The sequence below is a fragment of the Octopus bimaculoides genome, chromosome 2, assembly GCF_046866305.1.
Source record: "Octopus bimaculoides isolate indiv1 chromosome 2, ASM4686630v1, whole genome shotgun sequence".
Classification (NCBI taxonomy): Eukaryota; Metazoa; Mollusca; class Cephalopoda; order Octopoda; family Octopodidae; genus Octopus; species Octopus bimaculoides.
The window spans coordinates 38,270,888-38,285,542 of NC_142929.1; the positions used below are offsets into that span (position 1 = coordinate 38,270,888).

General features: G+C 32.8%; 1 protein-coding gene across 15 annotated transcripts in view; it reads left to right on the forward strand.

Moving 5' to 3' along the window:
• The window catches only part of LOC106873463 (voltage-dependent L-type calcium channel subunit beta-2), a 210,815-nt gene that overhangs the window by 136,305 nt on the left and 59,855 nt on the right, over nt 1–14,655 (forward strand). For all 15 annotated transcript variants that reach the window (XM_052976435.2, XM_089343496.1, XM_052976437.2 and 12 more), the window contains one exon: nt 3,561–3,677. In XM_052976435.2, coding sequence (XP_052832395.1) covers nt 3,561–3,677 — 117 coding nt within the window. The remainder of the gene's footprint in view (nt 1–3,560; nt 3,678–14,655) is intronic.

A 14,655-nucleotide genomic window follows, 5' to 3' on the forward strand; every position in this document is an offset into this window, starting at 1 on the left:
TCATTATCATTGTATTTAGTTTCCATGTTGGCATAGCATGCACAGCTTTCTGCTTTTACATCATTATTGTAATTATTCCTTTGAAGATTTCCAAGTCATTTTGGTCAGCACTATTTACTAGCTTTCCTATAACCTCTTCTGTACTTATATCTAAACTATTTCAGTCTCCTCCCTGGCTTACAAGATTTGAAGCCTTTCAACATTAGACACTCTATTAACTTATGAAGGTTCACTCAGAGTTTGTAATATCTGAGCATTAATTAACCATAAGGTATTTTTGTATATCAGTAGTTGCAAGATTTGCATCTGTCAGTACCTGACAAGAGTTCCAAGGAGAACCAGGGATTTCACTGAAACAAACTTTACAACAGTTACCACAGCTTTTAAACAGAAAGATTGACATTGGATGTTTTAAAAGTTTCTCATAAATAGTTTCATCACATTACGGATGTATCAGACCAGGATCTTACAATTCATTACATTTAAATGTTTAAGCTATATAAACAGTGAATATCTTATAATGTCATTTTTAATGTTATTTATATCACTAAATTTAATGACATATCAAGTTATTGATTATATTCCCAAGTGGAGAGCTTTTAATATACATTATATTGATAGCCTTATTATTGCTTCTCAACTATTACAAGTGGAAACTTCTTTGAGAGGTAGAAAGGTTATACAGATCATCTAACCCTAAGATAAATTATCTCTGGTTAACTGAATTTATATGAGGCAAACAAATACTTTATCTTTTGTTTTTTAACTTCTTTCAGTCATTGGACTGTGGCCATGCCAGGGCACCTCCTTAAACAAGGTGCCCTAGCATGGCCACAGTTGAATAAATTCACTTCAGTACTTACTTTTTTTCCAAAAATGGGGTACTTACTCTATCAATCTCTTTTGCTGAATTGCTAAGTTACAAGGATATAAACAAACCAAGACCAGTTGTCATGCAATGGTTAAAACAAACACAAAGACACATACACACACATGTGCATACACACATACAATGGCCATTCACACAGTCAATTTCTGTCCCTTACAGGGCATTAATCGGCTCGGGGCTATGGTGATAGACACTTACCCAAGATGCTGTGCAGTAGGACTGAACCTGAAATTATACAGCCATATCTGTACCTTTGTGGAACATATTAGAAAAAAAAAGAAGCAATATTTTATTAACATTAATTTTCTTTGATGAGATACAATGTGTCATACTGGTACAGCAGAAAAGATGGATTACTGCATTATCAGTATAAGGGATTTTATATGGTTTTGTATTTAATCTAGATAATTGACTTGGTTCACCAATAGCTTGCCTTTCATTTCATAGTACTCTCCATTTTTAGATTTACAGGATCATTGAATGTATAAGTGAAATAAAATGACTTCAACTAGTCATAAAACTCTTGGAGAGTTTACTATGTTCTTGCATCACTTGAACCATTATTGCATAGTAATATATGTTATAGATGATCTTTAGAGCAAAATCCTTATAGCTAGCAATCTTTGAAATATTTTTTTTTTTACAATGTTTATTGATAAGTGTTTACAGTTTTCCTTCTAAATACAGTGAATATTTTTGCTACATTTGAAATTTTTAAGTTCAAAGGGATCTGAAGGAAATATTTTCCTACATTCTCAGGAAAAAATAAAATAAATTATACCTCAGCCCATCATTAATGACCAATATACATTGGTCTGTATAAACTGTCATAGTTTGACCATATGAATGTTACATAGAAACCCAAAGATGTACTATATTCATCTGAAAACTAAGGACATAAAATATCCTTCTTTATTTGTGCTACCATTTATAATATATTTGCAAACTCAGATAAGCCAGTTTAGAGGTATTTCAAATGTTTTATTAGAATCATTCCATTACATTTTTCCCACATCCAGACAACCTTGGATCAAGTTCTAGTAGATTTCCAATAGAAAAAAATGGTTATTGCTTACATAACTGTTTTCTTTGTTGTAGTATCAAAGTGATCCTATCTAATATATTTTTTTTTTATGTAGTACACTCTTTGTAAAGACTACTTGAATTAAATCTCTGAATGGATGTATGTGGAACAATGTGAAAAATCATTATTGTTAAGAACCTAGTGAACCACATTATATTAAAGTACAGTTAGTTGTGAGCTGGCAATAGAGAATAGTGAGATATCCAGTTATAAGAACATTTCTTCTAATTAAGCATGTTCTGAAGCATATTGGTCAAACTTACAGTGGTGCTACCACATACAGTCAAGTAAGTATGCTTGATCTTTGACAATATGTATAATCCTCATAGAATGTTTGATTTGTTTAAAATTCAAACAAGCCAACTTGAATTATATTTACAGAGAATATATCAATGTCTCCACTTCTCATTTCATATATAGGATGCAATCGCCAAGATGTTAGCATGTAAGTTTGTGCTATGAATATTCAGCACATGTGTTATAAAATTCATATTATACTTGTGATAGTAAGTATAGTATTTTATTAGTCTCAGTAATAAAGTTAACTAGCATCTAAACATGGGTCAGTTTGGTTAAATAAACCTGTTTGTTATGCTGAACTTTAAAATGAAAGACAGCTCTGAAATATTGGAAAATGAAAATACTCCCAAATTCATTAAGTCATTGGGGGATATACTACTAATGACTTCATAGTAATGTCTATTAATTGTCATGTATATTTATTGTCATGAGTATTCATTATCATGTGTATCAAGACTTCATTGCCATTTACATCAATATTAATAAAGTTCATCCCTCTTTGAGCTATTAATTGCAAGTAAACATAATGTCATAGAGCATATATAAAGTGTAGTAATTTCAACTATGGATCAAAATTAGATGCAGGCTTGGTTTCCTTGAGATCTTGATATTTCCCATTCACAACAAGAAAACTGGTAAAAAAAAAAAGTGAGCTTACATGATCTATCTATCTCTCTCTCCCTCATTTGAAAATTTTTCTTATTTCATCCCAAATCAAAATAGTGCTCATTCTACTGTTGTCTCTGCTCGATAGCACTTCAGTAAATTTATGTTATATCTTCTATTGTGAAACTGGACATCTTTAATTCTACATCCTCAGAGTATACAAGCCATTGTACGAATTATTTTAAGGTTACTACCTATTGGAATAATACTAATGTTAATATCTTTGTATTACATTAAATATATTTTCTGTGTATCTGCATACTATCTTTCAATTACAAATTTACATATTTGAAAAATTTGAGAATTTTTTCATTAGTAACTTTTTTTTTAGAGAAAGCCTTTAAATTAAAAAAAAATTTAAGGGAACAACATTTCAGGTGTGTAACAGGTGTTTTCTTTGGAAGTGGAAACTACAACATTCTAACCAATTGTCTTGATGTTGTAGAAATTAAAATTATTTTTTTTTTTCTAATTTCTTGTATTCTAAAAAATATGAATTGTATTTATTGTGTATTAGATCTCTGGTGTGAGATCTTTATTTTTGTATATTCTACTTTGCAGTATTTGTGTTATCACTACCTATGATTTCAATTGTTTCCTAATGTTTTGTTTCTTTTATAGGGATCGGCAGAGTCAACATGCAGCCAGCCATCAACTGACCTGTCTCTGGATGAAGAAAGGGAAGCTTTACGAAGAGAAACGGAGCACCAAGCACTTACTCAGTTAGAACAAGCTCGAGTAAGTAAAAATATCAGTCATTTATTTATTATTTCAATTTTTAAAATGAATTTTGTTGTGTGGGAAGTCTTTAAAACCTATGTTGATGATCCATATAGCTTGTATACTGATTAGGTTAGGATAAAAAAACCAAAAATGATGAGGGTGAGTGTTACCAATTTCAAACAGCAAAGTTTATTATGGATATATCTTATGATTAACCATAGTTTTATAGCCAAGAATTTAGATCACAGCAGTATTCTCTTTTACTAGTTGATATCAATCAGATAAGAGAATAAAGGAAACTATTGACTAAATTGTTGTGTTGTTCATTTTAATTAAAATTTTCAGATCTTTATGTGACTTATTCTTTGTATTAAAACAATGGAGTAACTTCAAAGATTAACCACTAGCATTAATTGCTGCCTCACATTTCAGGTTTGGGTATCTTAGTAAGCATTTTCATGCTCTTTTCAAGCTGTTTTTACCATTAAGTTTCCTTCATATTGGACTCCACTTATCATAATCGACAATGGTATTACTTTCTGAATTCATATCTTATTGAGATCAGCATTGCTTTTCATGAAATTAATTATCAGTCTCATTGTCTCATAGTGAGGATAGAGATTGTAATTGACTAACCCCATCCCCTTAATATTGCTGGCCGTGTACCTAAACTAGAAACAGTATTTAATAATAGCATGATTAATTTTCAGTTTTTCTTTTTTGTTATTGGTTATATTGTCTCAAGTTTTGTATTTGTAGTTGTTTTCCATTTTGTAGTGATCAGGATATATAAGAGCCACATTGAGCAACACATGTAGTTATGTAGAAGCTTCATTGCTAGTTCTTAATTTATCTCCTTTAACATCTTCCAGACATTGTCACACAACATGAGTCAATAGAGCAAACTCAACATAGTCCCTTGGCCTGCTACAAATAGAAGTTATATTCTAACAAATAATCTTTATCATCTTTAAAAAAAAAAAAAAGAAATGAAACAAGGGCAATGTAGTCTCTGATATACAAAAAGACATGATAATCACAGCTGAAATGTATTTCATTAAGTGAGTTTACTTAATTAGGAAAACCTGGGGCTAAACAGCAAGAAATGTACCAAACAACAGCAAATTTGAATCTTAGTTCTACAAAAATAGATTAACATTATCTCCAGATTTACTAAGATCCTACTTAACTAGGAATGGTAGAGAATATCACATTTTTACCTTACATTACACTTGACAAAACCAACTTCCTCCAAAAAAGAAAACAAAAAAACCCACAAAAATCTCCAAATATCTTGCATATATAAGAAAGGCTTAATTTGTCATCCCATTAACATCACCATCTGAGCCATATATGCTTTCAGCAGACTCCAGAGTGTTGCAAGGATTCAGATCAGGTGTGTGTTTGGGGGATAACTTTCTCCTCCATGTCTTGGGGACTCTGTAAAAGGTCCCATTTCCTTTGGCTAAGCCATAAAGAAAACAACATAAAAAATCTCCAGTTGCTGTAATTACAGCAATCTTCATTCAAAATATAACATAAAATAGACATAAAAATAAAGCAAACATGATTGAATATACTAGGATTGCAAAATTTGGTCAAGAGAAGTGAATTTTACTATTAGTTCATATTAGAACCCTTCAATTGATAAAAAGAACTGCCTATGCAAATTATCATTTCTTTCAAACTCAAGTTTGTTCATTTAATTTTTATCTATTAGTCATTGCAGAATGTCATTAAATTCCCTTCTATTCTTATTACATATTATTCTTCACACACTTTCTAATGTTAGTCTTTTGAATGGACTAATGTTTAAGCAATGAAAATAAGAAGTTCTGATGTTCATAACTTTTCTTCTTTTTTTTAAGTGTATTTAAGCAGAAAAGGATTCTTTCAGAAAAGACAGGAGCTATAGATAATTTAAATCTTGCTAATCCCCCTAACTTAGTTTCCTTTGAAATATTATAGGTGACTGCTACTGAATTCTACCTTGACATTTCTTCGAAACTGATGCCAAACCAATAAAGCACTATAAATCTATAAGTTGTTACTCTATTAAGTGCATCATTATACTGTTCCCCATGGAAGATTTCTTCTCAAAGGAAGTCTACCAACTTATGTAGGGAGCAAATCTGTTAGAAAATGTAGTCTTAGAAATATAGAGAGTCATTATATTTCTCCTCAACTTATGGTTATGTTATTATCTCAGTCTGATATGAGTGCAAGGAAATGGAGAAATTAATTTTTTTGTGGTTGATTGAATTGAGAAAACTTAACAGACAGCCTGATGACAGGTCAGTGAATTATATTGTGTCATTGGCACAACATTGACTTCATGGCCAAGTCACATAAATCTTAAATGAGTTGGTCTAATTGTAAGTAAGGTGACCCAGAGTGGTGGCAGTTTTTCATTCTGAGCAGCAATAACGTCGCAAGTGTGAAGAGCTTTTGGTTCAGTTCCTAGAAGATTGGAATAGAATGTCCTGTAGCTCCTAGAGAAAGTTTGCCTCTTAGGGATGGGAAACACACACACACACATACACACACACACACATACACACACACACATACACACACACACACATGGGATGGTTAGGCTAACTTATCGCAGATATGTTATTTGAAGAGAAAATCTTCAATGATTATCCTCTGACCAAATGGGACACAGGATCATACATATAAGTACGTATATGTATGCATGTGTGTGAGCATGTGGGTTACTAAAAGTACGATATAGTAATTTAGTTGAAGCATTGTCAGATAGATGTGTGAAAAATTATAATGAAGAATAAGTTGAAAAGAGTATTTGAATATTCTTTCTTTAAAACTCCCTAAATAAGAAATGGAAAACTGAAATATAATGCTGACTATAAACAATGTCATGATCATTATGACATATACAATATAACGAGGAAATTAATTTGATATGGCAGTGAAACTAGATGACATCCAAGAACTTCTGGCATCCAAGAAGCTCTTCATAAATTGTTGATTTCTGGTTTAAATACCTACCAATCACTATGAGAGAAACTATAACTTCTGTATTCTTGTAAATATCTTCATATCAGTTAAAAGCGAAGACTTTCATGTATACATACTTAGCATTGCTTATGTTTAATAAACAGATGGTTCTGCCTGTGTAAAACTTTTTATATTTCATGTTTATGATAGTGTAAATTATGTAACTTCTGATGCACTTGTATATTTATTATTATTATTATTATTATTATTATTATTATTATTATTAATATTGATTTGACTCAGGTTTGATCTTATTCCTAGTATGATTTATGTGGTTAGTGGGTTACTATCTGTAACCTTGGGTATCCACAATCTTTCAATAGTCTTTCAAGTGCTTAAAACCCCACTGATAATCTTTCCTGTCCCTAAGAGGCAAACTTTCTCTAGGAGCTCGACAGAGCATTCTATTCCAATCTTCTTAACCATTTGTCTATACCTTTGCTTACAGTTTCCAATGCACCAATTATTATAGGCAGTTTTCATTATTATAGACAGTTTTCATACTCTATTTTCTTGCAATCATCATCATCATCATCATCATCATCATCATCATCATCATCATCATCACTATATTATCATTATTATTATTATTATTATTATTATTATTATTATTATTATTATGTTGTTGTTGTTGTTGCTTTGCTTTGCTTTGTTATTCTATTGTCTTGAGGTAGAGTACAGTGCCTTAGCTATGGTAGGTTCTTGAATACTGTTGACATTGATGTGGTTGATGTTTAGTATGAACATCTGTAGGTTAATGTCTACTGGGAAAATATGAGCAAGGATGAAATTCTAAGGGGGAATGATTGGAAAATAGGGCTAACATGGAACTTGTTGGTGTGAGAAAGACACTAGGGATGATTAAAAATGAAGAGGTGGGTGCATGAGGTGCTGCTTCCGAAAAGCCCAAATTGTAGTAGATATAGAGAGAAAGAGAGGGAAAGATAGAGAGAGAGAGAAAAGGAGAGTGAGAGAGAGAAAAAAAAGAATGTGTGTGTGAGTGAGTGAGAGGTGATACACTAAGTTGGTGGATTATTGGTTGTAGTGTGTTTTTGAGTAAAGGTTTACCTTTTCAGCAGGTGACCTTTAATTCATTAACTGTTGTGTGAAGGTGTGTGGCTTAGTGGTTAGGGTATTGAGCTCATGAACATCAGGTCATGATTTCAATTCCCAGCAGCACATTGTGTCCTTGAGCAAAACATTTTATTTCACATTGCTCCAGTCCACTCAGCGGGTAAAAATGAGTAGTACCAGTATATCAAAGGGCTAGCCTTTTCACATTCTGTGTCATGCTGGACATCCTTGAGAACTATATTAAGGGTACTTGTGTCTGTAGAGTGCTCAACCACTTGCACATTAATTTTAGGAGCAAGCTTTTAATTTCAAGAGCATTGATCGGATCAATGCGCATTAATTTCAGGAGCATTGATTGGATCAACTGGAATATTTGTTGTTACAACCAACAGAGCGTCAGTTTTATTGACTATTCATGTCTGCAATGCAGTTGGGATTGCATGTCTGATTTTTACATATGTAACTTTTTTTTTTTTTTTTTTTTTTTAAGGAAATTCTCAAATATGCAAGTTGTATGTTGAGCCGTTTTATCTTTGTTGTGAATCTAATTGTATGTGTAGAATATTCAATTAAGTATAGGACCTTAGATTAGAAAGTGTTGCTTCTGAAATCATCTTTTAATTCCTTTCTTTTTTGGTGGGGCTGGGTTGGATCTTATTCCAATAAAAACTCAAGATTTTTTTATTTTTAGTCTTTGGACATTATTGGTTCAATAACAACAGTAACAATGATAATCATTTCTAACATAAGCACAAGGCCAGAAATTTGATGAGAAGGACTAGTCAATTAAATCGACCTCAGTACTTAACTAGTACTTTATTTTATCAACACCAGAAGGATTTGAACTTAGAACATACTGGGCAGTATGCAACATGAGGATCAGTGGTGTGAAGTGTTTCAGATTGTAAGGGTGTGTACCAGAGAGAATCAAGTTGTCATAGAGAGAAATGTATGCAGAATGATAACAGCACGCTTGCTCCTACTAGCACTGAAAAGACAGGGGTATAGAATTATAAGCTGTTGAATAAGGAGAATGCATAGGGGAGAGAGAGAGAGAGAGAGAGAGAGAGAGAGAGAGAGAGAGAGAGAGAGAGAGAGAGAGAGAGAGAGAGGCTACTCTGAGTCAATGAAAAAGAGGGACTAAACATAGAAATTGACTGCAGTGTTACTGCAAGGGTGGTTAAGGATATGAAGGCAGGAAAGGAAGCTAGACCATCAGTGATTGTTGTTGCAATACTTGAAATATCTGGTGGAGTAGGTCATGTGCTAGCTTGTCACTCATAAAGTCAATCAGGTTGTACATAATAAATAAGGCATCATAATAAATGACTAATCATCATCAATTTTGCTACATATACTTGAGAAAGAGACAAATACATATATATATATATATATATATATATGTGTGTGTATATATATATATATATATATATATATATATATATATATATATATATACATATACATATATATATATATATATATATATATGTATGTATGTATGTATGTATATATATGTATATATATATATAGTTCAAAAAAACAATAACAAAAAAACAACAAGGTGAGGACGTGATATGGATAGTATTATTGGACGCTCAGGAAAGGAAAGAGAGAGTGTATGACGTTTCGGATATATATATATATATATATATATGTATATATGTATATATATATTTGTATATATATATATTTGTATATATATATATATATATATATATATATATATATATATATATATATATATATATATATATGTATGTATGTATATATATATATATATATGTATGTATGTATATATATATATATATAGTTTTTAAGTCTACTTTTTCCATGCTAGCTTGGGTTGAATCTTAGGGTAATATTTTATTGCCAGATGCCCTTCCTGATACCAACCCTTAATTTTAAGTAAGATACTTTATTTCACTGGTCTTTATGCACCAAATTATTGAACTGCAGGACATATTACTTAACTGGGCAATAAACAAACATCACTACTGGTTGAGTGTTGTGAATATGGAAAAATGTAAAGACAATCACACACTTGCATGTACATACTCACACACGTAGACACACACACACACACACACACACACACACATGTATATTTGACAGGCTTTGGTATAGTTTCTGTCTACCAAATTTCACTCACAAAGTATTGATCAACCTAAGGCACTTGGACACACTTACTTCAGGTACTGTGCCATAGAATCAAACCAGAAACCTCGTAGCTGTGAAGTGAACTTATTAAATTAACTACATTTCTAAACTTTGTGCATACACACACACACACACGCACACACACACACACACACACACACATATGTATACTAGGTATTATGAGAAAGTTTCCAGAATGCACAAATTGAGACTATGCTGTTTACTGGAAATAGTTTCATAACAGTTGGTAGTCAGCCAACTGAGTCAATCTACAAATAGGTTTCATGCTGTCTACTCATGTTCAAATACTATGTGAAGTTTTGTAGTATTACCTTCAGAACAGCTCTGCAATTTTTAATGTAAGCTAGCAAAGTCAAACAAGGTGCTCGCATGAAATTTTGTAAAGAAGCTCAGCAAATCTGCTACCAAGAACCTCAAAATACTTCATCAAGCTTCTAGCATACATACTTTAGATTGAACACAAGTATTTGAATGACACACACATTCCAAGGCTGGTTGAATGTTCTTTTAAGATGATGAATATTCAGGATAACCAATCACAAGTTAATCACCAGAAAATGAAGAAAAATTTAACTAATCTATGAGGGAATGTCATTAAACAATCTGTCAGAGCCTTCACATGATTGGAATCAGTTATGAAGTCTGCTAGGGGATTTTCATAGAAATGCTGCAAAGTTTGTTAACCAATTCTTACCACTCAATAAAAAGTGGCAGCAACTTGTATTTTCGAAAAGGAAATTGAATCTTTAGGGAATCTACTTCAGGATGGTTGAGGAAATTCATATGGAACTGCAGACAGTATTGGTTGGCTTTCAGGAAAAGAACTTCCCGGTGCTTTTGAGTGCCATGTAAAAAGCACTGGTATGGGTGCTGGTGCCACAGAAAAAGCACTGGTGCTGGTGTCACATAAAAGGCACTGATGATGGTGCCATGTAAAAAGCACCCAATACACTCTGTAAAGTGGTTGGTGTTAGGAAGGGTATCCAGTCATAGAAACCAAGCCAAAACAGACTATGGAACCTGGTCCAGTCCCCTGGCCTTGCCATCCAATCTATGCTAGCGTGAAAAACAGACATTAAATGTTGATGAAGATTATGATGAAGAGGGACTGTAATCATTGTGTATGTCCCCAATAGATTATGTTGAAAGGAAGGTAGCCTGAATGTAAATAATGTATGAAATGCAATATTTATTGGAGTATTAGTGTACCTCTTTTAAGCATGCTTCATGAACTTTCTGATACCACACACACATACACACATATATCCATGCCTGCACATACACTCACATATTATACATATACATAAACAAATAAATAAAATAACATAAGAGGATTTATATAATCACATTCATTTGCTTACAAATGTTTTCACTGTAGGGAACTGTGCATCCAGAAGTGAGCGACAGTGTGATGTAGCTTTGTCAGAGCCTGTCTTAAGCCATTCCTTTATTAATTAATATTATGCCCTGTACTTAGCTTTACTTATCTTCTGGTTCATATAGGAGTCTGGAGGTGAGGACATCAGTGAATTCACACAACCTTGTTATTAGATCTTAAAAATACAATACTTTATAAGTGTATTGAATTTTCACTACTGGTTCTGTTGTGGCTATGCAGAAGTATAATATGAATATAGCTGTGTGATTAAGAAGCTAACTTTGCACACATGTGATTTTAGGTGTCTTCTACAGCTGCAGGCTGACCAATGCCTTGTGAGTGAATTTGATTGGTGGAAACTGTGTAGAAACCCATCGGTTATATGTCTATGTGTCTGTGTCTCTGCCCCCTCTCCAATGCTTGACAAATGTTGGTTTGTTTACGACCCTTAACTTAGCAGTTTTGCAAAAGTGATTGATAGAATAGGTTCCAAACTTTAGAAAAATGAGTACTAGGATCAATTTGTTTGACTAAACCTTTCAAGGTGGTGCTCCAACATGGCTACAGTCTAATGACTGAAACAAAAGTTAAATGATATTTATATATATTATACAATATATTGATGACATGTTGTTTTACAGCTGGATGTTATTCACTTCACTAGCCCTTTTATCTGTTATTCAAGTTAGGGATCTTTTATTTCACTTGTCTTCAAATGTGTAAAGCTCTCAAATGAGTTGTTGGCCAGGAAATGACAACAATATCAATGCTTATTACCAAGCAGTTTTTGGGAGATGCACAAATGCAAACAAATGAATAGACACAAACATGCATATATACACACACACATATACATAAACGTACATGTGCATAAAAAAAAGTAAAGGCCCTCTTTGGTCATGAATGACTATAGGATGCATTTAGAAAGTTCCCCTCTAAGGCACAAGTCTGGGCAAGGTTGTTTATGGAAGACTAGCAATCATGCATACATACTAGCCTCCCCTCTCCAAACCACCGATGTTGTCCAAGAGAAAGGCTTGGCACCAGTGACATTGCAATTCATTTTTACAGCTGAGTGAACTGGAGCAACATGAAATAAAGTGTCCTGGTTCAGGAATCGAACTCACTACCTCATGATTGTGAGCCCGAAGCTCTAACCACTGAGCCAAATACCTTCACATATGCATATATATTATATACGCTTTCACACATGCATATATATCATTATAATCTTTATCATTGTTTTAATGTTCACTTTTTCATGCTTACATGAGTCAGATGGAATTGTTGAGGCAGATGTTTTACTGTTGGAGGTATTTACTCTTGCCAGCCCTTCCCTGTTTCCAAGCAAGGAAATATTTCCCCCCTGTTAAACATGTTCCATGGGATATTGGAAACAAAGGGCACTACTTGCATGATGGTGATGGTTGTTTACAACTATTGCATGATGTTATGACAAAAACAAAAGCACCCAATACATTCTGTAAAGTGGACTTAGGAAGAATATCCAACAGTAGAAATCATGCCAAAACAGACAATGAAGTTTGATGCAGTCCTCTGACTTGTTCAACCCTGTTGAACCATCCAACACATGCCAGCATGGAGGGTAGACATCAAATGATGATGAGGATACAGATATATATTTGCAAAATTAATGTGCAGATATGCAGATAATCGTAACACAATCACAAGGAAAGTTTTAGTTTTATCAGGGAACTTTTTTCACTTAGTATCTTCAATAGGGTGAGAATGAGATAAGGGAAAAGTGGGCTTTCATTTAGTGGTGGTTTTTATATTTACGCATGGACTATTTATATATTATAGTCTCATGAATGATTTGGCTGATTGAGAAATCCAATATATCCTATTCTGTTCTTTAAAATTAGAATTCACTTTTAAGTGAATAATTTCAACTGCAGCTTTCAGAATGCAGAAAGGATATATAATTATTAAAATGTTTGGCTTGTTTAATGTTTAGCTTCCACATTGTGGTGATAGCCTAACTCTGAAGTTTGAGGGTTGTGACTGTTCATTTTGTAGAGCATTTCAGTTGCAGTAACATTTCTTCTGAGGTGTGAACAGTTCATTAATTTAAAAAATTTTTTTTACTGTTTAGCTTCTTTTTACCAGTTTCAGCTTCATTTGTTGTAATGGACCTGAATGCTTTCGTTTGAAATATGTCAAAGTGATGTTATTATTTAAAGTATATTAACTAGGAAAAAAACTGATATTCTGCATGATACTTAGCATTTGAGCTTTGTAAAGAATGGTTCCTTCATTTGTATTCAATTTGTTTACTCTAAGCCATTGTGCTTGTAGATGATAGCGGTAATGATAACTTCATACTGCCTTTCTTTCAATGATAATTGATAAAATTTTCAATTTGTTTTCATTAACTTCCTATAGAAATCTAAGGTTTATTAGCAGATATAATTCAATTTTTGGGTTTTATCAAGATTTAACGAATAAGGCTTAATGCTTCAAATATGGTCTAATTAAAATAGCCTCTAAGTGTTAATACAAAGAATTTCTTTAATACAAAGAAAAACTTTAAATTATCTTTAATAGCCTACTTGTTGTTACTTCTAACCTCACACACACTAATATATAGATGATTCCAGGTTTCATTCTTCTTTAGCCTTCTGTGTACAGCATCATCCAGTTGCAACCTTGGCTCTTCATACCAGACTCATTCCAGACTGGCAAGGGACCAGATATCTCAATTGCAGTATGGAAAGTGGGAGAGCTTACAGCCTATGTGATACACAAAGGCATCGTTTTGCTTAATGAGGGTTATCTTTTGGAAATTGCAATGATAGATAAACACTTCTCAGTTGGTGATGCTGGATAATTTACTCCTGTTGTTATAGACTATGTTCTTTACTGGTTTGGCTTCAACACATCTGTGAGGAAAGCTCTTGGTAGTTTTGATTTTTTGGCTGTGTGCAGTGTGTGTGTAATAGGAGTAAGTGTATGCTTTTCTACCTGTTTGTGTGTATGAGTATACCTGTGTAATGATTTTGAGGGAACTTTTGATGCTTACAGATCACTTTGAAATGTTCTTTTCTATTTGTAGTTTTATTGCTCAATGTTTATCAGACAACAGCTTATTAGGAAGTGTTTTTGTAAAACTTGCTTTTTGTTGAAAACATTGGGGCTAGCGTTTTATTCTAATCTGGTAAATTATGGATTAGTTGCATCTGATTAATATTCATAAGGGTTTACAAACTAGTCATCCACAATACTACTAGTCTGACTTGACACTCTTTTGTTTAATGCTATAAAATATTAAATAAGTGTGTGATGGTATATTGTGTACCAAAAAACATTATATATTTG